We start from the raw sequence: 25,891 nt of genomic DNA, 5'->3' as shown, positions 1-25,891 counted from the left end.
GTGTGATAACAGAGGCTTTGAACAACCCCAGAGCCCATCAAAAGCTCGGGTGAAGAAGTGCTGGAACGGCCACATGATGAAACTCTGAGTGGCCACTAGGAAGCCCAAGGATGCTCCACGTGGAACCACCTGCAAGAGTGACTCGGTCATGTGGAAATCAGGGGCAAAACAGCCCTCAAAATCCACTTCCTTTCACGTAAAGATCATCGATCACAGACCCAGAAGTGTGTGTGCACAGAGTATCCTGGGAAGGAGACACTGGGGTGGCTGGGAATGGGTGATTGGGGACGGGGCTGGGCAGAATTTACTATATACCTTTTGTACATTTTGAATGTGGTACTGTGTGCACATTTTTATTCAAAAAAATAAGTTGAAGGGATGTAGAAAGGCCCCTCCGAGAAAGCTGAGTCCTGGGCACTGCTGGGGTCTGCAGAGAAAGGCGGCTCACAAGAGGCCAGGAGCCTCCCACTTTCTGCCCTGTTGGGGCCTCAGAGGACATGGCTACTTGCTGGGGTTGGGACAGATGCGGGGGAGGGAGGTGCGACTCCCAGTACACTCACTGACTGAGGCCCCTCCCCCAGCTCTGAGGAGCAGGGAGGGAGGATCCCCGGCCCCTGCTTCCCCTCTTCCTGTGCTGGCAGAAATTGTGAACTTCAAGACTTAAGCAAATGACTTCCTTGTGGTTTCCAGCCTAACGACCTTGCAGGTGCATAGACTCCTGGGGTGGGGGAGGACACTAGTCCCTGGGGTGTTCCCTCCACCTGCAGGTCCCGCCCCCTCCACCCTATTTCTGGCCCAGAGCCAGGCCCAGCTCCTTCTGCCACAAGAAGGGATGGCTTGGTGTACGCAAACACTCACAAATGTCTGGCATGGGTCCTATCGTAGCCTCACTTATGATGAGCAAATAGAGGCACCGAGAGGCAAAGCAGTTTATCCAGGATTGCACAGCTATGAAAGGGCAGAGCTAGGGCTCAAAACCCTGTCAGCCTCACCCCAGAGGCTGCGTGGGTAGAGACCGCGGGACACCCACACCTCCTCCTCAGGCCGGGGCTCTGCTGCAGGAGCATGAGCCAGGAAGGGGAAGCCGGCTCCCTTCTCCTCACCTGATGACTTCCAGAGCTCTGGAATGCTTCCCGAGGAAAAAACCCTTGGGGTCCCCGCGGGGGCCGGGGGCAAGGCTGTACTAGCTCCTGTCTAGCTGACCCCAGCTCCTAGCACAAGGCCCCAACACCAGGGTCCCAGAGTCTGCAGAACCGATGACCCCGTTGAACAGACAGGGGAACTGAGGCCCAGAGAGGGGCAGGCACCCAGTACCAGCTCTACCACTTACTGTGTGACCTTGGGTAAGCTGTCTAACCTCCTGGTGCCTCAGTTACCTCCTCTGTAAAATGGGGATGACAACAGTTGTTTTCATAGAGTTGTTTTGAGGAAGGAATGAGACAAGAGATGAAAAGTGCTATAAGACCAATGCCTGGCACGTAGTATCAATAGTTAGTCAGCGAACATGAGCTTTCATTTTTACTACCATCAAAGCACAGAGGAACCAGAGGAGCCCAGGAATAGCCCCCTAACTTTTCCTACCACCCTCCCCAAAATGCACATCCACCTCTCTGTACCTACACACTGCACCAACATCCTTATTCATCACCCCACACAGATGCTCAGCCGCCAGGGCACCCCCAAATCCTCTCACCTAGACAAAACAACATGGGGGGAACTAGAGGCTCCCTCCTTCCCAGCCAGCTTCCCCTCCTCATGAAGACATGGGGGCCAGAAAGGAGAAGGGTGTTGGCTAGAGTAACGCAGGGCAACATCTGTGTGATTCTGGAGGCAGAACCAAGGGCTGGATCTCCAGCTTCCCTTGGGAATCAGGACTCCTAAGCTGGAGGCCACAGCAGCACAGAGGAGGCGATGGAACCTCAGACCTGCTGCCCCGACCCCCAGCCCCACCCATGGGCTGGGGGACCAGCCCTGATGCCCTGCGCTCCTGCAGCGAGGACACCCTCCCTGCCAAGTCACTAGTAGGGGATATTAAATAATATTTATCTCCCTAGTTCCGCCCACAGCTCAACTAAATATAGCAACTAATTTTTTCGAAAAAGGATTTCTGCTCCAGAAAGATAATATTTATATAAGAGGTGGTTGTCATAAACCAATATAAAACCCAAAGCTCCCTTTCTGACAGCTCTTCGTAATTTTCAAGGCAGCCCTGAGCAGTGAGACACACAGGCCAGAGAACCTTCCTTCTGGCTGGCGGGGAACCCTGAAAGGGCGAGGCCCCAAGTTCTGAAAGGGCGTGGGTCCAGGCTGCACTCTGGGGATGGAGGCGACACTTCTCTCTGGACCCCTAACACTCTGCCCCGTGCCCTGGGGTGGACCAAAGGGGTGGCAAGTCCTGCCTGCAAGCGACCCGGGCAGGGGCCTCTACACCTTCTACCATCTCTGGGTCATATCTGGACAGCTGGCACTTGCCGTGCTTTTTGGCAGGTGGAGAATCCCACACTCCTTTGAACATGAGGAAGAACGATACCTTTCCCTCCCAAACAGCAACAGCATGAAGGCTCCCTCCTTGCCCAGAGATGGGCGGGCGTGGCTCCAGGTCACCCAGGAAGGAAAGGCCTCCCCAGGCAACTCCTGAGTGAGGCCTTGAACCTGCCACCCCCAAGGAGGTGGGTCTCCCGCTTCAGCAGTTCAAAGCCCCCACCGACTCCGCCAGCCACATCCGCCTGGGGTTGCAGAAAGAGGAAGACCTGGGGGTGGGGTCACCAAGCCTGCCAGCTGACAAGCTGCACCTTCTGGGCGTTTTACTGAGCCCTCGGGGGAGACCCTCGGGGTCAGCTAGGAGGCTGAGCCTCAGAGTCCCCGGCTGGTCCCTCGCCGGCCGACCCCGGTATGTGCACCTGCACGACTCCGGCGGACTGCGGCGGCGCGGGGATGCAGCGCTGAGCGCCGACGGGGGTGGGCGAGGGCCTGCAGGAGTGGACTGGGACGCGGGTGGAGGTGGGAAGCCCGGAAGGGCCGCACGGGTCCCTGGGCCCGGAGGGAGGAGAGCGGGGCGGGGGAGCCAGGCGTCTGGTCTCCGAACCCGGAACCCGCACCCCCACTTCCCCTGCGAAGGTACCGCGCAGCCCCGCCGGGAGCCCCAAGGGCATCTGCAGAGGTTTCCTGAGCCCTCGCTTCCTGCCCGCCCGCCCGCCCGCGGGGGCCGATGGCTGGGAGGGGAGTGTACCTCTCCGCAGCCGCGGTGCCGGGGGCGATACGGAGACCGCGGCGCACGCGGCCCCGGCTGCCCCCGCGTGGCCTGCGCTCTCACCGTTAGGGCCGTAGCGCTCCCGCGCGCCGGTCACCTGCTCCGGGCTCAGGCCGCCCTCGGCAGTCACCGAGAAGCGGCGCAGCACGTCGGCGGCCGGGAGCAGGTGCGCCTCCGCCTCCTCCATGCCGCCCCCACGGCAGTCTGCGCCGTCGGCACAGTCGGGGCCGCCTCTCTGCAGGGCTACTGCGCGGGGCGCGGGGGGCTCGGGCCCCGACGGGCGCCGCGCGAGGCCAGGACCGCGCTGGGACCTTCCCCGACGGCAGTGGCGGCTGCGGCCGTGGCCCGCGCCAGAATGCTGCGCCCAGGGCTCCCTCCCAGGGGCGGGGCGGCCTGGGGCCCGCCCCCGCACTCACACCCCTTCCGGCCGCCCTCGGAGCCCTCCGCCCCGCCCCCGCAGGACCCCGAGGCGCGGAGGCTTAGCTGCCCGCCCATTCTGCAGAAGCGGGAACTGAGGCCGCCCACGCGGAACGCGCTGAGCTTGGGGGAGCCGAGGGAGCGTGGTCCGGAAGGGCCTCGACCACTGTCCACAGAGCTGGAAGGGGGAGGCAGGTCAGAGAACTGGGAGGGCTGCTGAGCACGTGTCTCTGAGATGCCTTCTTTTGAGCCCTCTTGGGTCCTGGGAGGTTGCAAAACGGGGATGTCCATAGAGGGGCTTCCTACCCCCTACTCGAATTCTGCAAAGTATGACCCTGGGTCTAGAGGGAACCCAAAAGCCTGTGAATAAGCATGACTCCTCTGGAGATTACTTGATGTTTTCTTCTTCTGATGTTTATGCTTGCTTTATTGTTTTCCTAAAGTCAAGATGAGCGGTTATTCCTCACACAATCAGAACCTCTAACAATGACCCAGTATATAAGAAAGTAAACCAGTCTTGCTACCTTAGACTCACACCTTCACCCCAGCAGGAAATGTAACTGCCAGGTGGGATGAGGGTTCCCTGGAGAAGTCTGAGGGTGTGGGGGGGAGGCCTCTGACCAGGCCCCCAGGGAGAGTGACCCTGGTGCAGGGCAGGGGAGGGAAGAGGAACCCCTACTCCGGTGCTCCCTGAGATCCAGTCTGTCCAGGGGTACCAGGAGGAGGGCTGCAGGTCAGGGAAGCAAACTGTGGGAAGGCAGAAACCACTCACCGCGCCAAAGGGAAGAGCAAAAAAGAGCAATCTGCTTGCGCCCCTCCAGCTTGAGAGACCCAGCCAGTCTCACCCCACCCACCATCATACCTCTACTGGTGGCCTCTGCTGCCCAGACCTCTGGGATCCACCTTGGTGGCACAAGGTCAGAGATTCCAGGACTGAGCCCACTCAGCTGGCTGTTCAAACCCCAAACCCTATAGTGCCTCTGCAAACAGAAAGCCTTCCGGGAGACTGCAACTGCACACACACAAGCCCCAGCTTCCAGCCTGGCCCCCCCCCCCCGCTGACCCCTACCCAGTGTCCCCCCAGTTCCTGATCTCTTCCTCCCAGGATGGGGCCATGGTCCTGCTCCTCTCTCTCCCCTTTGCCATTACTCCTTGAATATAGAGAGATTGAGTGAGGACTAGCTGGCGGAACGGTCCAGTGCTTTGCTGCTTTTGACAGGTCACCCAGACTGACTCCAGGGGCATCAGCTGGGGCTCAGCCTACTGCCGTTGAGGTAGGGGAATGCTGGTTTTCTGTCTGTGGCTTCATGCAGCCCGACATTTTAGATCTCAAGTCCAATATTCCCTGTGTTTCCACCCTCTCCCTTTCTTCCCCCACCACTGTAGGGCACAAAGACAGCCCTACCTGCATCTCTAAGTTGCCAGGAAGAATGTTAGCTAGGGCTAGGCGGGGACAGAACCCTACAGCTTTCCACTAGAGACCTCTCTCCCAGAGACATGAAGCCCTAGTCACAAAGCAACTGGAAATCCCTCCCCATCCCCCACTTACACATCCTCGGGTACGACTCCTGACTCCCGTTTGTCAGCCCCAGGGACCTTAACACTAAGCCTCTCCACTCCACCCCACCCTCAGCTGTCAGTTGGCATTTGCTCGAAGGCAGAGCCAGAAGGCCTGCCTGCTTGCTCTGGCAGCCTGGCCTATCTTCCCTCTCTCCAGCCCACCCACCGCACCCCACCCTGCTTCCAAACCACCACAAGCAGGGCCAGCAGCTGCCAGCAACTATGGCCCCCACCTGGCAGGTTCACACACCTGTCAGCATGCCCACCTGCTTGGCTGCCCCCATGACAGCTTCTGGGCATCACTCCAAGCTTCCACAGTCATTTCACACTCCAACTACTTGCCCAGTTGCTGTGTGCCCCCCCCCCATATTGCCCTCTATCTGCACCTAGACATACAGCTGGTAGCCAGGGGGACATGGTCACAGGTACGCCGCTGTCCAAAGGGCTGGTCTATCATCCCCACCTCCCAGCTGCCAGGTACTGAGAGCTCTAGGCCTGGCACCCAGTACCAGCTCTTTCTAAATCCCCCACAGGACAGATGATGGCAGAACTTACCACCTCTTTGGCAGGAGGTGTGCCTGCCAACCTCACCTGGGGGGGCAGAGCGGAGCATGGGGGAAAGGTAGGTATTTGCCAGAAGGATTTGGACACATGAAGAAGAGGGTGTCACAGGCAGAAAAAACAACCTAAGTTGAAGGTGGGAAACCTCAGCCGTGTGCCAGAGACGGTGCCTCAGCCCCTCAACATGGCTGCACCAGAAGGAGCATGAGCACGGGATCAGGAGGGTAGGCCGGAGAGGCAGGGCTAGGACGCTGAGAGCCCTGATCGAACATTTAATGGCCTGGCCTTTTAAGCAATGAAGATGTGAGGTCACATTTGCTTTCTAGAATAGTTTCCCCCTGGAAGCTGGTGGGGGACGGCATCCAAGGGGAGAGGAGACGCTGAAAGGACCCCACAGTGGTAACAAATGAGGAGGTGTAGACCAAGGCAGAGGGAGCTGGTTGCGGATTAGGTTCAGGGGTGAGAGCAAGTGAGGAGTGACAGCTGACTCCCGTGTTTCTGGTGGGTGAGGGGTTCAGCCCTGAGGTGGGGGAGGAGCGGGTTGAGGTGGGAGGGTGTGTGGGGCCAAGTGGAGTGGGAGGGGCCTGGAGGAGTCCACGTGGAGGCGGAAGAGGGTTCCTCTTGCAGCTCCCCTCTCCCTGCCCTACCTTATCGCCTATCGTCACTGCCCCCGCTCAGGCCCCACCTTCTCTCTCAAGCTCTCCAACAGCCTCCTCCCTGGCCTCCCTGCCTCCAGACTTACCTCTGTATATCAAGATTGCCTGCCTGAGCTGGTGATTTCATTACTTCATCCCTCTGCTCAAGACCCTTCCTTAGCTCTCCATTACCGGCAGGATAAAGTCCAGACCCTTCAACCCAGCAGTCACAGCCCTTTCTTTACCAGTCGGCTCCTACTCATATCCAAGCAAACCGGTCTGCTCAAAATTCTCCAAACGGGCCTTGCACGTTCTAGCTTCAGCCCTTTGTCCAGGCTGTTCCCCTGGCCTCAAGTGCTCTCCCAGCTCCTCCCCCTAAAATGTCTCCCCAAGAAACTCAGTTCCTTGGCTACCCCAACACTGTGTATTCATGCTCTTCCTGCACGCTTCTGACCGACTTTGAATGAGGCCCCATAGATCAAGGCCTATCTCCCCATTGCACACAAGGGGAAACTGAGGTCCAGGGAGAGGATGGGACTCAAACAGGGACATGGAGCCAGGGAGGCCAAGGCAGAGCTTCAGCTGGAACTCCCAGGCCAAGTGTCCTGTTCCTCCTCTGCTGATGGCTTTCCTTGGTGTTCAGCTGCTGGGATACCTCTGCTGGGCCAGGCTGGGGAGGTCTCCTCTGAGGCCAGGGAGTGAGCTTAGGACAGCCTGGCCAATGGGGGCTCCAACCTGAACCTGGGGGAGGGTCTTGAGCGATAGTTCAGGGGACAGGCGCTGGGCCAGAGTTTGGGAGGATTGGAGGCAGGAGGACTGGGCTCCCACCCTGCTGTTGTCCCAGCTTCCCCCCTCCCTGATTCCCTCTCTCCCTCCCTCCCTTCCTCCCTCCCTTTCAAGTCCACTGTCTTAGCCCCACCCTGCCCACTTGGACAGACCCTGTGAAGTGGGGGCAGGGAAGACTGGCCCCCAGCCGTACAGAGTGGGAGACCCTCCTGTCGGCCACCCCCCTAACCGCAAGTTCTTTTATTTCAGTCTTGGGGACCCCTGGGCAAGTTCTAGATGCACCCCAACCCCAGTCTTCTTGGGCCTAGGGCCCCTACTAACCTGGAGCCACTCTCCCGCCTCTCCCCATGCCCTAGGTGGGGACCCCCACACTCTGACCTCCCCTCAGCCCTGCCCCTCAGGGATATCCAGCTTCCCTGGCCCACACTCATCCTCATCACTTGCAGCTGCCCATGTTGTCCCACCGGGGCCACATCTAGCTCCCTGTACACAGTAAGAAGTTTCTTTGTCTCTGGATCTTTGCTCACTCTGTTCCCTCTGCCATCCTCTGGGGCTCGTTCCTATTAGACCTTAAGGCCCAGAAGCCATGGCTCATCCCTGAGGCCAATAAGACTCCCATCGTCCGTATGACCCCATCAAGCTCCCCGCACCCTGGTGTTCACTGTCTGCCCTGCACCCCCGTCTGTAGTCACCCTTGAAGGCAGACTCACCTCAGTTCTCAGGAGGTGTCAGGGAGGGTGTCTGAATGACTGAGTTAAGGCAGGAAAACTCCAGAGCCTCTTCCTGGGAAGGGGGCACACCTGGCCTTCAGGGACCTGGGGAGGTGGGGCTTTGTCAGCAAGTGGGACAGAACAGGCACCCAGGGGCCTTTGGTCCTGGACACCCGGACCATTGCATTTTGGCTAGAGGAGGCTGGCCTCCTTTCCCTGCATCCACCTCTGTGGGACCGCCCTGCACAGCATGGGGGCCGGGGCCTTGGGTCAGGCTACTCACTCTTTAGCTCCTTGAGGCAACTTCCTGTCGTTGTCCCCTTATCTCGCTGGCCAGGCTGAGGAGAGGAAGTTGTCCTCTCCCTCCCAATGGTGGACAGAGACACCCTCCTGGACCTCAGGCGGGGGGGAGCATGTCATGTGAGGGTGCGCCTGCTTCTTGCAGACCTGCCTTCTCCTGGTGCTGCTACTAGAGCCCTCTTCCTAAGCAGCCATGCTGCTACTCTCCTGCTCCCCATGGTCTCCCCAATTAACATCAACTCCTCAGCCCCTTGGACTTTAGTCACTTTGACCTGTCTTCTCCTTGCCTGCCTCTGCCCATGCTATTACCTGTAGTAGGAAACTAGTTCTTCTCATCTTTACCTGTCTAAACCCTCCTTACTCTTTAAAGCCAGGCTCAAATGCTACCTTCTCCGAGAAGTCCTCTTTGACCCCTCAAGAGCCAGTGACCGTGTGCCTCCTGCGTGGCCCGGCTTTTCTGTGCTCCGCCCTATTTGCCTGAATTTTCAGCAGCAGCATCCAGGCTGTGCATCCGTCCAGGACAGGAGCTGCATCTGAATCATCACAAGGTCTCTACAGGGTGGCCCAGTGCATGAAGGTCATTATAAAGTTGCCCTCTAGGCTGGGGATCTCCTGAGACTGAAAATGTGTCTATAACACTCATCATTGCCTCTCAGCGCCTGGCATCTGGTCTGGCACTTACTAGACTCTCAAAGATACTGGTTAAATGAACACGTTCTTAGCCAATGCAATAAGAGAAGAAAAGGAAATGGGATACAAATACTGGAAAGTGAAAGACTGAGTAAGTATAATCACATCCAGGAGCTGTGACAGTCTCACCATGGGTATATCAGAGTTAGCACTCCCATTGTATGGACAGGGGTTTAAGGCCCAGAGAGAGGCTGGAATTTGCTGGAGGTCACACAGAGGGTTAGGTTACCTCCTAGCTCTGTTACTTTTTCTGCCACAGTGTCTGGCACAAGCACATAGTGCCTGGGCTAGTCTTGGGCTGTGCCTATCAGCACCTTGGCCAGTGAGGTGAGAAGCCCTGCTTGGCAGGGAGGAGGTTTCATTCCAGGTTCCAGGCCATGCCTGACCAGTCTGCTTATAGGATCAGCTGGTAGTGGGTTGTAAGAAGTTAAAACACAAAACCCCTATTTGCCTTGTAAATGGTTACACCTGACCAGGCTTGTAAGACTGAGGCACAACTTGAAAAGGAATGTGAGACCTGGGACTTGCTCCCTGGTATAGAGAAAGGCCTTTGGCCTGGGGGTACCTGAGGGCAAGGCTTTTCTTGGTTAGACCCTCAGCCTGGAGAACCATCCCTGCCTCCTGTGCGCAGAGAGCAGGGGCTGCTGGTTCAGCCTTACCCAGCGGGTACCCACGGGCCTGGGGCTGGATTAGTGGGGCTGGTCAAGTCCTCAAGCGAGGTTGGCTCCTTCTGGGCACAACCCTGCCCATGGGAGTCTGAGAAAGCCCCCTCCCCTCTGGACCCAGGGTCTCTGTGCAGTGGGGGTGGGACAGAACAGTGTCTGGAGTTCACAGGATCCATGGTAGGAACTTGCTTACAGGGTCTACCCAGGAGCAAAATCAGGACAAAGTGGCAGGAGACCCAGGTCTGTCCTTGGCTCAAAGGCTAGGGGCAGAGGGAAAAACTCAGGTCTCTATTTGTGGTCCCCTTGCTGCCTATAGTCACAGGCTCCATGTCACTCCTGGCCTGTTCTTTACCCTCTCAGGGCCCAGCTGTCCTGACTTTCCCTCCTCAGTGCTCTTTTGGGTCTCTCACCAGCGGTGCCAGGTCTCCGCCCCGGTGTTCCCTGTGTGGCGGCCAGCCCAGCTCCCTGGGGATATCCTGTCATTGTGGCCCAGAGCCTAGGCACTGCCTCTTGCCAGGTCAGCTCCAGTCCTCTGGGTCCCTTCCAGGTCCCCAGGTGGGGCCCAGGAGCCCAGAGAGGTTAGGGAAGTTGGCAAAGGCACCCAGATCCCCAGCGTGGCAGACCGGGCATGGTGCCCAAGACACCTGACGCCTGGGCCATGGCCAGCCTCTGGGCAGACGCACCGGCAGGTCTCCCTGCCCCATTGCCCACTCTCTGGGTGACCTTGGCATGTCCTCTACTTCTCTGAGCTCCCTCCCTGAGGCCATGACTTATGGCCAACCCAGCCCAGGCCCTGGCCTCCAGTAACCGGGCTCCATGAAAATGCCCAGATTTGCAAACTGGGTTCCATTTGCCTTTCATTCCCTGGAGTCACACACCCCCTGGGTGTGTGAATTTGTGTATTCACAAATTCAATACAAATTCAATACACAAAATTTGTGTATTGAATTTGTGTATTCAAATCAGCCCAGGCCCTCCTGGGTGGGTCATTCACAACCAGCTGCTGGGGTGGAGGGAAGGATGGGACCTGGGCATGGGATCTGCCTTGGACACCTCACAGCACTATCTGCTCTGCGGGTATAAAGTAACAACAGCCAGGCACTGTGCTGAGTGCATTATTTAATCTTTACCAGCAGGTTCTTACACCCCTTACACTTATACCCCTTACACCCCTTACACTTTAGAGCAGGTTCTTACACTCCTGCTTTATAGAGCTGCCCAATGAGGTAAGAGCCACACAGTTGATACATAGGAGAGCAAAGCTTTGAACCCGGGCCATCTGGCCTCAGAGCCCAGGCTTTTAACCACTGTGCTATTCTGCTTGTGCTGGGTCCCTAGGCAATGCAGGGCTAGTTTCCTAACCTGGCTCTGACTCAAAGCCCCTGCTCATGACCACTAAGTTATACAGCCTGGTGAAAGCTCTGAGGAGGAGCCAGGGTCCCCAACATGCCATCAGCATCCACTCCAGGTCCCTGAGATGGCAGTCACCCTTGACTGGGGAAAGAACCCCACCTGAGAAGACCATAGGCTTTAGTTTTTAATCTCAGCTCTGCTGCGTGACCTGGGACAAGTGACTTCACCTCTCTGAGCCCCAGTTTTCTCATCTGTAAAATGGGCAACATAGTAGACCTAAACCCACAGGTCATTCTGAGTGCTAAGTGAGCTGGTGTATCTACAGTGGCCAGCATGGGCCTACTGGGCCGTAGATCTTCAGAACTCATCTTTTACTTGTGTCCACTTCCAAGGACCCAGCCCGGTTCTGCCCTGTCTTCCCCAGGACACTCCCCCTCTGGTCAAACTGTCTGTGACCTGACCAGGAGGCTGGCCAAGGGCAATACCCACCCAGATCCTGGAGGCAAGACGCCAACAGGCAGGAACAAAGAATTTTCCATGGCTCCGCAGTTAATGAGGAACTGACACTCTTCTGGGCCTCAATTAGTCTTTCATCCTCCTCTCCTTCCCTCAGATTTCCATCACTGGTGATATTTACGTTGGAATTCTTCCCAGGACTTCAGGAACCCAGCATGGGCAAGTGGAAAACAATACAAAAAAAGAGATAGGTGTATTTTTCTAAAGGTAGTGTTGGCAAGCTTGCACTCTTGGTTATAAAACATATTACAAAGCAGCAAGTATCAAAACCAAATGATTTTGTGTTTAAATCAACTCAGCTGGGCTTCTGTCAATTTTCAGACATTGCCGAAATACCAAGAAGAGAAAGATGTGGTCCCTTCCCTCAAGAGGGTCACAGCCTGTCTGGTACATACCCAAGTAGCAGGTACTTAAGCGTGTGTAGTAGTTAAGACTATGCTCTCAGGAGACAGACCTGGGATTAAACTGCTACTAGTTACCAGGCATGTGATCTTGGACAAGTTACTAAATGAGTCTCAGTTTCATCATTTGTAAAATGGGAGTGATAACAAGACACACCTCAGTGGACTGCTGTGAGTTTAACTGAGAAAATATATGGCATTGATAGTTGGGTACCCAACATAGGTGCCCCCTTTTTGCTAACAGAGCCCTGACTTTACTCCAGGTAGCAAAGACTTTGCCCCAGCCCAGTGCATGAATCATGAGTGATTTAAGCCAATCGCAGGCCAAAATCCTCTTTGCCAGATACTGTTTTTCTCAGTTTCCTGGCTGCTGAGGATGGCCATGTGACCCACTTATAGCCAGTGAGGTATAAGGGGAAGCCTGCTGAGGGCTTCCTGAATAAAATACAGAGGATGAAGGCTTTGCTTTCCCTGCTTCCTCCCTATGAAGAGTTTTGATGCCTGGAGCTGCAGCAGCCATTTTGTGGCCATGAGGCATCCAGCTTAAGGATGAGAAACCTACCCTGAGGATGGCTATGTGGGGAGGCATTGCTGAGCTGCAGAACAGCCTGAGATCGCCCACATCCAGACTTCTTGTTCTGAAAGATGATTTTAAAAGTCTTTATTCAAAGCAAGTGGGAGATGAGTTATGTAAAAGATAAATGGTGTGGGTCACTCCACTTGCCTTTCCACTCAGTGTGTAAATGGGATGGAGCTGTGAATCTGCTGGGCCCAAGTATCTCTCAGGACCTCAAGGTGCAAAGGTAGCCTTGGGTGTGGGCTCCACTGGAGAAACCAAGCCTGCCCCATGTCTGGCTGGAAACCACCAACAGGTGATGGCATCCGGCTCCGCACCCCTTCCTGGAGGGTTTCAAGGGTAATTTCACTCATCCTCAGTTTTTGCCTTATGCGCCTGGGCCGTCCATGCATTTGAATCAGAACTGCCGGAGGTGCCCATTACCCCGCTGGATGGAACAGGTGGAGGGAAACCAGCAGACAAGGGGCTGACCCCCCACCAGAGGTTGCCCAGGGAGAACAAAGGGAGGAAAAGGGAGAAACATAGCTCATTTAGAACCTAAGTGATTAATTAGTCTGAATTCATGAACCAAGGCTGTTCCCTACAACAGGCTGCCTGTGACCTCACGCAGGTCTTAGCCCAGTGTTAGCACAGGCTCTGGGGTGAACAACTTGACAACTCAAGAGCTGGCTGCATTTTACATTAAGTGCCAACGAAGACAGGGAGGGTCTGGGATTTGTGATAGAGGGGGGTGCCCAACCAAGCTGAAGCCCATTTGGGGTCTCGGTCCCCAAAACTTTCAAGTGGTTAACTTCCTGGGTTGTAAATATTCTGAATTGGGTTTTTTTGGTTGCTTTTTTTTTTTTAACAGGAGGCAATGTGGTTAAGTGGAGGTTAAGAGCGCAGGCTCTGCTCTCTGTTTCGCTGTCTGAGAAACGGGAATAATGCTAGAACCCACTTCATCCATTGCCACGTGGCTCTGAGCACGGGGCCTGCCAGACCAAGAAGCGGTTAAGGGACCCAGTGCCCGATGAGGTGCTGCGGCTCTGTCCCTCACCTTAAAAATGACAAAATAGTGGAACCCAGGGCATCTGACCTGGAAAGACCCCTGAGTCATCTTCTCCTGTTTTCTCTCCTTGCGCAGGTTGGACTCGAAGCCCGGAGAGGCCAGGAACTGTCCCAAGGAGAAACAGCAAGGCCATGTAGAGGGGAAAGGGGTCAGAGTCCTGAAGAAACAGGGAATGTTGTCAGCAAGAAGATAAATGAGGACAGATGAAAATGATACACGTTTGTGATGACATTTTCTACCATAAATGTCAAGAGAACAGCCACAGAATGGGAGACACAGAACAGCCACAGGACGGGAACCACGTGGGACAGCGATGCTGGTGGCAGCAGCCACACGCTCTTGCTCACGGATGGCAATGCTGGGACCTGGCACCCGCTGGACCACCGCCCACAGTGGAGGGAAAACCCGTCCCCGGGATTTTTTGAGGTATCCCCTTCTCCAAGGGAACTAAGGGCACCTGCTACAGAATGTTCATGCCTCTGCCCAACTCAGGGACAGACGCACAGACATGTGGTCAGACAGTCGTCCTGGCCCCCCACCCTCACATCCCCCACTGCCTGCCCTTCCCCCCAGGCTTAGAGAGTGGATGTGCCTGGCCTGGGAGCTGGGAGATCCCCATTCCACTCTGCACCTGGGACCACACCTGTTCTGCAAATTCTGGCAGACCCCAGCCCTGCTTTGGACCTCAGTTTCCCTTCTTGCACAGTGGGTGGGGGATGGGGATGTATAGGAGGGGTCAGGTGGTCTCCAAGGCTCTCCCCCTCCAGTTCCAGGTCTGTGACGTTTTACACTGTTTTAGGCAGAAACTTTGCTCAGAGGAAACCTTCCACAGAGCGTCGGTAGTGGGCATGGGGGAGGGGCTGGGGTGGGATGGGGTGGAGCCTCACTTGCTCCGCTACAACCCCTGAGTGGACAGAGCCCTGCCCAGCTGCTGGGTCCTGGGCAGTCCCTGCCCCTCTGGCCTCAGTCACCCTGCTGGCACAGCGGGGGCTGGACAGGATGGTCTCACCAGCCCTTTGAGTGTCCCTCACTTCACAGCCTCGAGAAACCTCTCCAGATGCACCTTGGGCCTTCTCATGCCTTGGGACCCGGCCCCTGCCCTGCCCCAGCCCCCACACCTCCACCAACCCGCGCCCAATGGGGTCTCTCCTGGCTTGCCTCCTCCCCTCTGATTGGGCCTCCTGGGTCCCCTCAGTCCCCTTAGTCTAAGCAAAGAGTGAGTGATGTAGGCCAGCAGGAAACCAGTCACGTGCCTGGGATCTTCCAGAGAAAAGGAAAGGGGCGCCCGGAAGGTCCCCACAGGTCCAGCAGAGTCTGAACTGGATGTGGAGGACAAATCTGGTCTCTTTTCAGTTGCAGGGGATACAAGCCCAATTTAAATAGGCTGAAGCACAAATGGGAAATTATTGGCTCATTTCTGTTCAAAGTCCAGGGGACGGCGATGGCTTCAGAAACGGCTGCATCAAGGGTTCTCAAATTATAAATTGGGGAATTTGTCTCTCTCTGCCTCTGGGATGTTTCTTCTGTGGTGAGTTCAGGGTTCTCTCCTCATGGTGGTAAAATGGCCGCCAGGAGCTCCACCTAACATCTCACTTGCATGGTCACCCTAGAAGAAGGAGATTCTCTCTGCCAAGTTTCATGAAAAGCCCCTGATTTGAGTCTCATATCCTGTGCTCCCATGGGATGTGGGTCCTGTGCCCCTTCCTGAACAAATCCTTGTCATGCTCCAGTTGGCTATATGGAGTCACATGCTCTAAACCCGGGAGAGGGGGGGTGGTGAGGAGGAAGAGGGAAGAGGTCAACACAAGGGCTGAAGGGGGTTCCTCAAAGGACAGTCAAGGCGCTAAACCTGGAGGAAGGGGTGCTGAGCAGGCAGGAACATGAAGGGCCACCACCACTGCGGGAGCATGCCAGGTCAGGGACCTCCTCCACGGGCACTAAGAGGGGCCAGCTCTGTGTGAGCTTCTGTGATGGTCCCAGGGGGAAGGGAGGAGGCTCCTGTCCAGCCCCGGGCTCCAAGGAGCCCCAGCAGTGGCACAGTCTTCAGGGAGGAGGCGTAAGGGCACAGGGTGAGTGCTGAGTGCAGAGCAGCCCAGAGACGAAGCCTCACGGATGATGGAGGGTTGAGGAGGGCCCGTGGCCTTGGTGGACGAGGCTCTCTCCTGGGAGGCTGGGAGACTCTCGAGGGAAATGCCGTCTAATCCTTATTCTTAGAAACAGGAAGTGATAGCTTCCTGAGAGCAAACTGACCTCATCCCCAGGCCCCGAGCCATCAGGGGTCCAGCCACTTCCAAAAGCATGTGGTTACAGGTCACACGAGGAAGCATAACTAATAGGTCCACATCTTGCCTCTCATTCCTCTTCTAGCCTCAAAGTGAATCATCATCCCCTTAAATAAAGGTACCCCTTGATCAGGCCCTTAGTAAGGGAGCACGGGTGGCGTGTCATAAACTTGATCCATCCCACTGAATCTTTCTGACTTTAATACCTTTCAAGTGTGACTGCTTCTCATGTGCTAATACTGCCGTGTGCTAATTACCTCCATGTGTTAATACCACCATGTGCTTATACCTCCGTGTGCTGATCACCTCCCGTGAGCTCACACATTCTATGTGCCAGTGTCTTCCAGGTACTAGCTTCATTCTGGGCTTGTGAAGGGCTTTAAACAGCACAAGTTAGTACTCGGGACTACACTCAGTTTCACCTGGGTATTGACGGCTCCTTGCTCTGAGCACCAGTCAAGGCCAGAGTCTGGGCCGTAAAGGATAAGGGCTGTCCCCAGAGTCTCCTGGAAGTAGCAGCTCTGGAAGAAATTCCTGCTGTGCCTCTGCCAGTCTTTCTGGCTGGGAGAGCAGGGAGCAAGCAGAGCAGCTAGAGCCGAGAGGCCAGGGCGCTGCCCTTGGCCCTGGCCCTGGCTCGCTGGGTGACCTCGGGGAACTCCTGGAGCTTCAGACCTCCTCGAGCCACCCGGTAGGCCCTCTGGATCTGTGCTGGCAGATTCCTGGCTCCAAGGTGAGCCTGGGCCAAGCCACAGCCTCCCTCCTCTGCCTTCCACTGCCACCTCCACCCGGCGGTTCCCATGGCGGCAGCCTCGGTCCTCTGTTTACTCTGCTCTCTGTGATTTTTCCACAACAGGCCATTGAGGACACAATGCCAGCTTCCCCCCGAGGAGGTGCTGCAGAGCCCACGCCCACAGCCAAACAGCGGATGTGACTCTCCAGCCTGGCGGTGGGGGGTGGGCGTGCGTCTCAGACTCCCATGGCCCCTGGGCCTAGACCTCAGCCTTCTGAGAGGGGTGCAGAGAGCCCAGGTCAGATTGGGGTTCCAACCCCAGAAACATGCGTGAAACCTACAGCAAGTCACCTGCCCTCTGAGATGACTCCCAGGCTGTAAAATAGGTCATGTGCCAGCCTGGGGGCCTCTGTGAGGCTCCAAGAGCCCACCGACGACAAAGGGTCTGCCTTAGCTCCTCTCAGAGGCAGCCCCTGCCCGGCATCCCCAGGCACGAAGGGTCGGAGACGCTGGGCAGCAAATGCTTCCTGCCGCAGCTGGCTCCGAGCCAAGCACTGCCTGGCCACGCTCAGGTCAAACCAATAGTATGGCTTTCGCCCCGGCCTCCGGTCCCCAGCCAGGAGCAGGCCCCGGGTGAAAATGCCAAGACACAAATCCTAAGCGTCACTGGGTTTTGTGGTCCTAAGTGTATATACCATCATTGTAAACAACTAAATATAGAAATAATTGGAAAACAAGTGTCCTTAGACCTCTTGGGTTCCCGGCATAAGACACTACACTAACTGACACTCGGCATGCAGTATGTGCTAGGTGTAATCTGAGCACTTTGCCTGACTTTACTCCCTTTATCCCCACTGAGGTTTTCCTCCTTTGATGGTTTATCTGGGCTCAGAGAGGCTAAGTGACTTGCCCAAGGGCACATACTTGTTTATGTTAGGTTCAGGAGCTGAACTCTAACAGTCAGGCCCCTGAAGTTCAGAAGGCTGATCTCTGTGCGACATCGCCTGGAAACGCTGACATCTATTGTTTTGAGGTGCGGGGTGGGACCGTTATTTTTCCAGGAGCTTAGAACAGTCCACCAGGCACTCTAAGCCTGGCATCCTCTAAGGATCCTTATCCTCAGGGCCATCCAGGCAGGGTGGCTGAGGAGCCCTCAGCTCCAGGCCTTCTGTCTCCTGCCTCAGCCTTACCCCAAGCCCAGACTCTGGGCTCTCTGGTCACTGGTGGGCTCCCCCTTCCTCCCAGCCAGCCTGCCTCCGGTCCCCTCATTTCACTGTCCTCCCACTTCTCCAGCTTATTTCCCCACTTGCTTTGTCTGCTTGTCCTGTCTTTACTCATCATATTCCTTTCTCCTAGTCTATCTTTATCTTCCCAGACCCAAACCATCCTGACCTGAGCTGGGTCCGGCATTTAGTACACCTGTCCTTTCCGAAAAGGTGTGAGTGTGTCCTCTCTTCAAGGTTCTCAGGGGGCCTGGGAGACACCCAGTCCAGGGGTCTGTGTGGCTGGGACAACTGGATATTCACATGCAACAGACTGAAGTTGGGCCCTTACCTCACACCATATACAAAAGTTAACTCAAAATGAATCAAACAGTTAAAACTATAAAATTCTTAGAAGAAAACATAGGGGTAAATCTTCATAAGCTTGAAATTTATAATGGTTTCTTAGATATGACACTAAAAGCACGAGCAACAAAAGACAAATAGATAAATTGGACTTCATCAAAATTAAAAACTTTTACAAAGGAGGCAAGAATATACAATGGAGAAAAGACGGTCTCTTCAGCAAGTGGCACTGGGAAAGCTGGACAGCTGCATGTGAAACAATGAAGTTAGAACACATCCTCACACCATGCGCAAAAATAAACTCAAAACGGCTTAGACTTAAATATAAGACTTGACACCACAAAACTCCTAGAAGAGAATATAGGCAAAACATTCTCTGACAGAAATCATAGCAATATTTTCTTAGGTTAGGCTCCCAAGGCAAAAGAAATAAAAGCAAAAATAAACAAATGGGACCTAATCAAACCTATAACCTTTTGTACAGCAAAGGAAGCCATAAACAAAAAGATAACCTATGGAATGGGAGAAAATATTTGCAAATGATGTGACTGACAAAGGCTTAATTTCCAAAATATACAAACCGCTGATGCAGCTCAATATCAAAAAAAACCAAACAACCCAATCAAAAAAATGGGCAGAAGACCTAAACAGACATTTCTCCAAAGAAGACATACAGATGGCCAACAGGCACATGAAAAGATGCTCAACATCATTGATTATTAGAGAAATGCAAATCAAAACTATGGGTTGGCCAAAAAGCTCGTTTGGTTTTTTCTGTACGATGGCTCTAGTAGCCCTTAGTTGTCTTTCACTTCATTCGAAACAACTTTGTTAGACTGTATTGTGACAACTGTCGTATCAGTGTGCATTTTAAAAAAACTTATCGAAATTGGTGAGTTTTTGTGTAACCATTTTAATATTGAAGATGGAAGAAAAAAAGTAACATTTTTGGCATATTATGCTTTATTATTTCAAGGAAGGTAAAAATGCAACTGAAACACAAAAAAAGGTTTGTGCACTGTATGGAGAAGGTGCTGTGACTGATCAAACATGTCAAAAGTGGTTGCGAAGTTTTGTGCTGGAGATGCTCCACGGTCAGGTAGACCAGTTGAAGTTGATAGCAATCAAATTGAGACATTAATTGAGAACAATCAACGTTATGCCACGCGGGACATAGCTGACATACTCAAAATATCCAAATCAAGTGCTGAAAATCACTTGCATCAGCTTGGTTATGTGAATCGCTTTGATGTTTGGGTTCCACATAAGTTAAGCGAAAAGAACCTTCTTGATGTACTTCTGCATGTGATTCTCTACTTAAATGTAACAAAAATATTCCATTTTTAAAACAAATTGTGACGGGCGATGAAGAGTGGATATTGTACAACAATGTGGAATGGAAGAGATCGTGGGGCAAGCGAAATGAACCACCATTAACCCCACCAAAGGCCGGGATGCTGTGTATATGGTGGGATTGGAAGGGAGTCCTCTATTATGAGCTCCTTCCGGAAAACCAAACGATTAATTCCAACAATTAGACTCCCAATTAGACTGACTGAAAGCAGCACTCGATGAAAAGTGTCCAGAATTAATCAACAGAAAACGCATAATCTTCCATCAGGATAACACAAGACCACATGTTTCTTTGATGACCAGGCAAAAACTGCTACAGCTTGGCTGGGAAGTTCTGATTCACCCACTGTATTCACCAGACATTGCACCTTCGGATTTCCATTTATTTCGGTCTTTACAAAATTCTCTTAATGGAAAAAATTTCAATTCCCTGGAAGACTGTAAAAGGCACCTGAACAGTTCTTTGCTCAAGAAGATAAAAAGTTTTGGGAAGATGGAATTATGAAGTTGCCTGAAATATGGCAGAAGGAAGTGGAACAAAACGGTGAATACGTTGTTCAATAAAGTTCTTGGTGAAAATGAAAAATGTGTCTTTTATTTTTACTTAAAAACCTAAAGAATTTTTTGGCCAACCCAATAAAATGAGGTATCATCTCACACCAGTAAGAATGGCCATCATTAAAAAGTCTACAGGGCTTCCCTGGTGGCGCAGTGGTTGAGAGACCGCCTGCCAATGCAAGGGACACAGGTTCGTGCCCTGGTCCGGGAAGATCCCACATGCCACGGAGCGGCTGGGCCTGTGAGCCATGGCCGCTGAGCCTGCGCGTCCGGAGCCTGTGCTCCGCAATGGGAGAGGCCACAACAGTGAGAGGCCCACGTACCGCAAAAAAAAAAAAAAAAAAGTCTACAAATGGGAATTCCCTGGCGGTCCAGTGGTTAGCACTTGGTGCTTTCACTGCCGAGGGCCCAGGTTCAATCCCTGGTCGGGGAACTAAGATCCCACAAACCGCACAATGAGGCCAAACAAACAAACAAAAAGCCTACAAATACATGCTGGAGAGGGTGTGGAGAAAGGGAGCCCTCCTACACTGTTGGTGGGAAAGTAAATTGGTGCAGCCACTATGGAAAACAGTATGGAGGTTCCTTAAAAAAATTAAAAATAGAGTTGCCATATGATCCAGCAATCCCACTGCTGGGCATATATCCAGAAAAGAAGAAAACTCTAATTTGAAAAGACAGATGCACCGCAATGTTCACAGCAACACTATTTACAATAGCCAAGACATGGAAGCAACCTAAGTATCTATCAACAGATGAATGTATAAAGAAAGTGTGGTGTACGTTTATGAATGTATAAAGAAGAATGGACAGTCCCTCCCATCAGGAAACTTGCACAAGCCTCTTAGATAGCCTCATCCACCAGAGGGCAGACAGCAGAAGCAAGAAGAACTACAATCCTGTAGCCTGTGGAACAAAAACCACATTCACAGAAAGATAGACAAGATGAAAAGGCAGAGGGCTATGTACCAGATGAAGAAACAAGATAAAACCTCAGAAAAACAATTAAATGAAGTGGAGATAGGCAACCTTCCAGAAAAAGAATTCAGAATAATGATAGTGAAGATGATCCAGGACCTCGGAAAAAGAATGGAGGCAAAGATCGAGAAGATGCAAGAAATGTTTAACAAAGACCTAGAAGAATTAAAGAACAAACAAACAGAGATGAACAATACAATAACTGAAATGAAAACTACACTAGAAGGAATCAATAGCAGAATAACTGAGGCAGAAGAACGGATAAATGACCTGGAAGACAGAATGGTGGAATTCACTGCTGTGGAACAGAATAAAGAAAAAAGAATGAAAAGAAATGAAGACAGCCTAAGAGACCTCTGGGACAACATTAAACGCAACAACATTCACATTATAGGGGTCCCAGAAGGAGAAGAGAGAGAGAAAGGACCCGAGAAAATATTTGAAGAGATTATAGTCAAAAACTTCCCTAACATGGGAAAGGTAATAGCCACCCCAGTCCAGGAAGTGCAGAGAGTCCCATACAGGATAAACCCAAGGAGAAACAGGCCCGGACACATAGTAATCAAATTGGCAAAAATTAAAGACAACGAAAAATTATTGAAAGCAGCAAGGGAAAAACGACAAATAACATACAAGGGAATACCCACAAGGTTAAGAGCTGATTTCTCAGCAGAAACTCTATAAGCCAGAAGGGAGTGGCATGATATACTTAAAGCGATGCAAGGGAAGAACCTACAACCAAGATTACTCTACCTAGCAAGGATCTCATTCAAATTCGATGGAGAAATCAAAAGCTTTACAGACAAGCAAAAGCTCAGAGAATTCAGCACCAGCAAACCAGCTCTACAACAAATGCTAAAGGAACTTCTCTAAGTGGGAAACACAAGAGAAGAAAAGGACCTACAAAAACAAACCCAAAACACTTAAGAAAATGGTAATAGGAACATACATATCGATAATTACCTTAAACGTGAATGGATTAAATGCTCCAACCAAAGACACAGGCTTGCTGAATGGATACAAAAACAAGACCCATATATATGCTATCTACAAGAGACCCACTTCAGACCTAGGAACACATACAGACTGAAAGTGAGGGGATGGAAAAAGATATTCCAAGCAAATGGAAATCAAAAGAAAGCTGGAGTAGCAATACTCATATCAAATAAAATAGACTTTAAAATAAAGAATGTTACAAGAGACAAGGAAGGACACTACATACTGATCAAGGGATCAATCCAAGAAGAAGATATAACAATTATAAATATATATGCACCCAACATAGGAGCACCTCAATACATAAGGCAACTGCTAACAGCTATAAAAGAGGAAATCGACAGTGACACAATAATAGTGGGGGACTTTAACACCTCACTTACACCAATGGACAGATCATCCAAACAGAAAATTAATAAGGAAACACAAGCTTTAAATGACACAATAGACCAGATAGATTTAATTGATATTTATAGGACATTCCATCCAAAAACAGCAGATTACACTTTATTCTCAAGTGCGCACGGAACATTCTCCAGGATAGATCACATCTTGGGTCACAAATCAAGCCTCAGTAAATTTAAGAAAAGTGAAATCATATCAAGCATCTTTTCTGACCACAACGCTATGAGATTAGAAATCAAATAATTACAGGGAAAAAAATGTAAAAAACACAAACACATGGAGGCTAAACAATACGTTACTGAATAACCAAGCGATCACTGAAGAAATCAAAGAGGAAATCAAAAAATACATAGAGACAAATGACAATGAAAACACGACGATCCAAAACTTATGGGATGCAGCAAAAGCCATTCTAAGAGGGAAGTTTATAGCTATACAAGCCTACCTCAAGAAACAAGAAAAATCAAAAATAAACAATCTAACCTTACACCTAAAGGAACTAGAAAAAGAAGAACGAACAAAACCCAAAGTTAGCAGAAAGGAAAGAAATCATAAAGATCACAGCAGAAATAAATGAAATAGAAACAAAAAAAAAAACAATAGCAAAGGGCTTCCCTGGTGGCGCAGTGGTTGGGAGTCCGCCTGCTGCTGCAAGGGACACGGGTTCGTGCCCTGGTCCGGGAAGATCCCACATGCCGCGGAGCGGCTGGGCTCGTGAGCCGTGGCCGCTAAGCCTGTGCGTCTGCAGCCTGTGCTCCGCAATGGGAGAGGCCACAACAGTGAGAGGCCCATGTACCACAAAAAAAACAAAAAACAAACAAACAAAAAACAATAGCAAAGATCAATAAAACTAAAAGCTGGTTCTTTGAGAAGATAAACAAAATTGATAAACCAGTAGCCAGACTCATCAAGAAAAAGAGGGAGAGGACTCAAATCAATAAAATTAGAAATGAAAAAGAAGTTACAACAGACACTACAGAAATACAAAGCATCCTAAGAGACTACTACAAGCAACTCTATGCCAATAAAATGGACAACCTAGAAGAAATGGACAAATTCTTAGAAAGGTATAAACTCCCAAGACTGAACCAGGAAGAAATAGAAAATATGAACAGACCAATCACAGTAATGAAATTGAAACTGTGATTAAAAATCTCCCAACAAACAAAAGTCCAGGACCAGATGGCTTCACAGGTGATATTCTATCAAACATTTAGAGAAGAGCTAACACCTATGCTTCTCAAACTCTTTCAAAAAATTGCAGAGGAAGGAACACTCCCAAACTCATTCTATGAGGCCACCATCACCCTGATACCAAAACCAGACAAAGATACTACAAAAAAAGAAAATTACAGACCAATATCACTGATGAATATAGATGTAAAAATCCTCAACAAAATACTAGCAAACAGAATCCAACAACACATTAAAAGGATCATACACCATGATCAAGTGAGATTTATCCCAGGGATGCAAGGGTTCTTCAATATATGCAAATCAATCAATGTGATACACCATATTAACAAACTGAAGAATAAAAACAATATGATCATCTCAGTAGATGCAGAGAAAGCTTTTGACAAAATTCAACACCCATTTATGATAAAAACTCTCCAGAAAGTGGGCATAGAGCGAACTTACCTCAACATAATAAAGGCCATATATGCCAAACCCACAGCAAACATCGTTCTCAATGGTGAAAAACTGAAACCATTTCCTCTAAGATCAGGAACAAGGCAAGGATGTCCACTCTCACCACTATTATTCAACATAGTTTTGGAAGTCCTAGCCACAGCAATCAGAGAAGAAAAATAAATAAAAGGAATACAAATTGGAACAGAAAAAGTAAAACTGTCACTGTTTGCGATGACATGATACTATACATAGAGAATACTAAAGATGCCACCAAAAAACTACTAGAGCTAATCAATAAATTGGGTAAAGTTGCAGGATACAAAATTAATGCACAGAAATCTCTTGCATTCCTATACACTAATGATGAAAAATCTGAAAGAGAAATTAAGGAAACACTCCCATTTACTGCTGCAACAAAAGAATAAAATATCTAGGAATAAACCTACCTAAGGAGACAAAAGACCTGTATGCAGAAAACTATAAGACACTGATGAAAGAAATTAAAAATGATACAAACAGATGGAGAGATATACCATGTTCTTGGATTGGAAGAAAAAACATTGTGAAAATGACTATACTACCCAAAGCAATCTACAGATTCAGCGCAATCCCTATCAAACTACCAATGGCATTTTTTGCAGAACTAGAACAAAAAAATCTCAAAATTTGTATGGAGACACAAAAGACCCCGAATAACAAAAGCAGTCTTGAGGGAAAAAAACAGAGCTGGAGGAATCAGACTCCCTGACTTCAGAGTATACTACAAAGCTACAGTAATCAAGACAATATGGTACTGGCACAAAAACAGAAACACAGATCAATGGAAGATAGAAAGCTCAGAGATAAACCCACACACCTATGGTCAACTAATCTACGACACAGGAGGCAAGGATATACAATGGAGAAAAGACAGTCTCTTCAATAAGTGGTGCTGGGAAAACTGGACAGCTACATGTAAAAGAATGAAATTAGAATACTCCCTAACACCATACACAAAAATAAACTCAAAATGGATTACAGGGCTTCCCTGGTGGCGCAGTGGTTGAGAGTCCGCCTGCCGATGCAGGGGACACGGGTTCGTGCCCCGGTCCGGGAAGATCCCACATGACGCGGGGCGGCTGGGCCCGTGAGCCATGGCCGCTGAGCCTGCGCATCTGGAGCCTGTGCTCCGCAACGGGAGAGGCCACAACAGTGAGAGGCCCGTGTACCGCAAAAAAAAAAAAAAAAAAAAAAGGATTACAGACCTAAATGGATTACAGACCTAAATGTAAGACTGGACACTATAAAACTCTTAGAGGAAAACATAGGAAGAACACTCTTTGACATAAATCACAGCAAGATCTTTTTTGATCCACCTTCTAGAGTACTGGAAATAAAATAAGCAAATGGGACCTAATGAAAATTAAAAGCTTTTGCACAGCAAAGGAAACTACAAACAAGATGAAAAGACAACCCTCAGAATGGGAGAAAATATCTGAAAATGAATCAACGGACAAAGGATTAATCTCCAAAACAGCTCATGCAGCTCAATATTAAAGAAACAAACAACCCAATCCAAAAATGGGCAGAAGACCTAAATAGACATTTCTCCGAAGAAGACATACAGATGGCCAGGAAGCACATGAAAAGCTGCTCAACATCACTAATTATTAGAGAAATGGAAATCAAAACTACAATGGGGTATCACCTCACACCAGTTAGAATGGGCATCATCAGAAAATCTACAAACAACAAATGCTGCAGAGGGTGTGGAGAAAAGGGAACCCTCTTGCACTGTTGGTGGGAATGTAAATTGATACAGCCACTATGGAGAACAGTATGGAGGTTCCCTAAAAAACTAAAAATAGAATTACCATATGACCCGCAATCACACTACTGGGCATATACTCAGAGAAAACCATAATTCAAAAAGACACA

The 25,891-nt window shown here is 50.9% G+C and overlaps 1 protein-coding gene across 6 annotated transcripts in view; it reads right to left on the bottom strand.

Moving 5' to 3' along the window:
• The window catches only part of ATP2A3 (ATPase sarcoplasmic/endoplasmic reticulum Ca2+ transporting 3), a 48,527-nt gene extending 34,919 nt beyond the window's left edge, over positions 1 to 13,608 (bottom strand). For 4 of the 6 annotated variants that reach the window (XM_060133673.1, XM_060133679.1, XM_060133677.1 and 1 more), the window contains exons 1-3: positions 13,458 to 13,607; positions 11,417 to 11,583; positions 7,902 to 8,024 (exon numbers count right to left, since the gene is read on the bottom strand). Coding sequence is in view for 1 of the 6 variants with exons in the window: in XM_060133680.1 (XP_059989663.1) it covers positions 3,230 to 3,437 (208 nt within the window). In the remaining 5 variants the exon portion in view is untranslated. Of the gene's footprint in view, positions 1 to 3,229; positions 3,590 to 7,901; positions 8,025 to 11,416; positions 11,584 to 13,457 lie in introns of those variants that run through there. The other 2 variants (XM_060133676.1, XM_060133680.1) reach the window with 2 other exon arrangements.
• Between the last annotated feature and the right edge of the window lie 12,283 nt (positions 13,609 to 25,891).

The sequence above is a fragment of the Lagenorhynchus albirostris genome, chromosome 20 (assembly GCF_949774975.1).
Source record: "Lagenorhynchus albirostris chromosome 20, mLagAlb1.1, whole genome shotgun sequence".
Taxonomy (NCBI): Eukaryota; Metazoa; Chordata; class Mammalia; order Artiodactyla; family Delphinidae; genus Lagenorhynchus; species Lagenorhynchus albirostris.
This window is presented reverse-complemented; position numbering and strand designations above follow the sequence as displayed.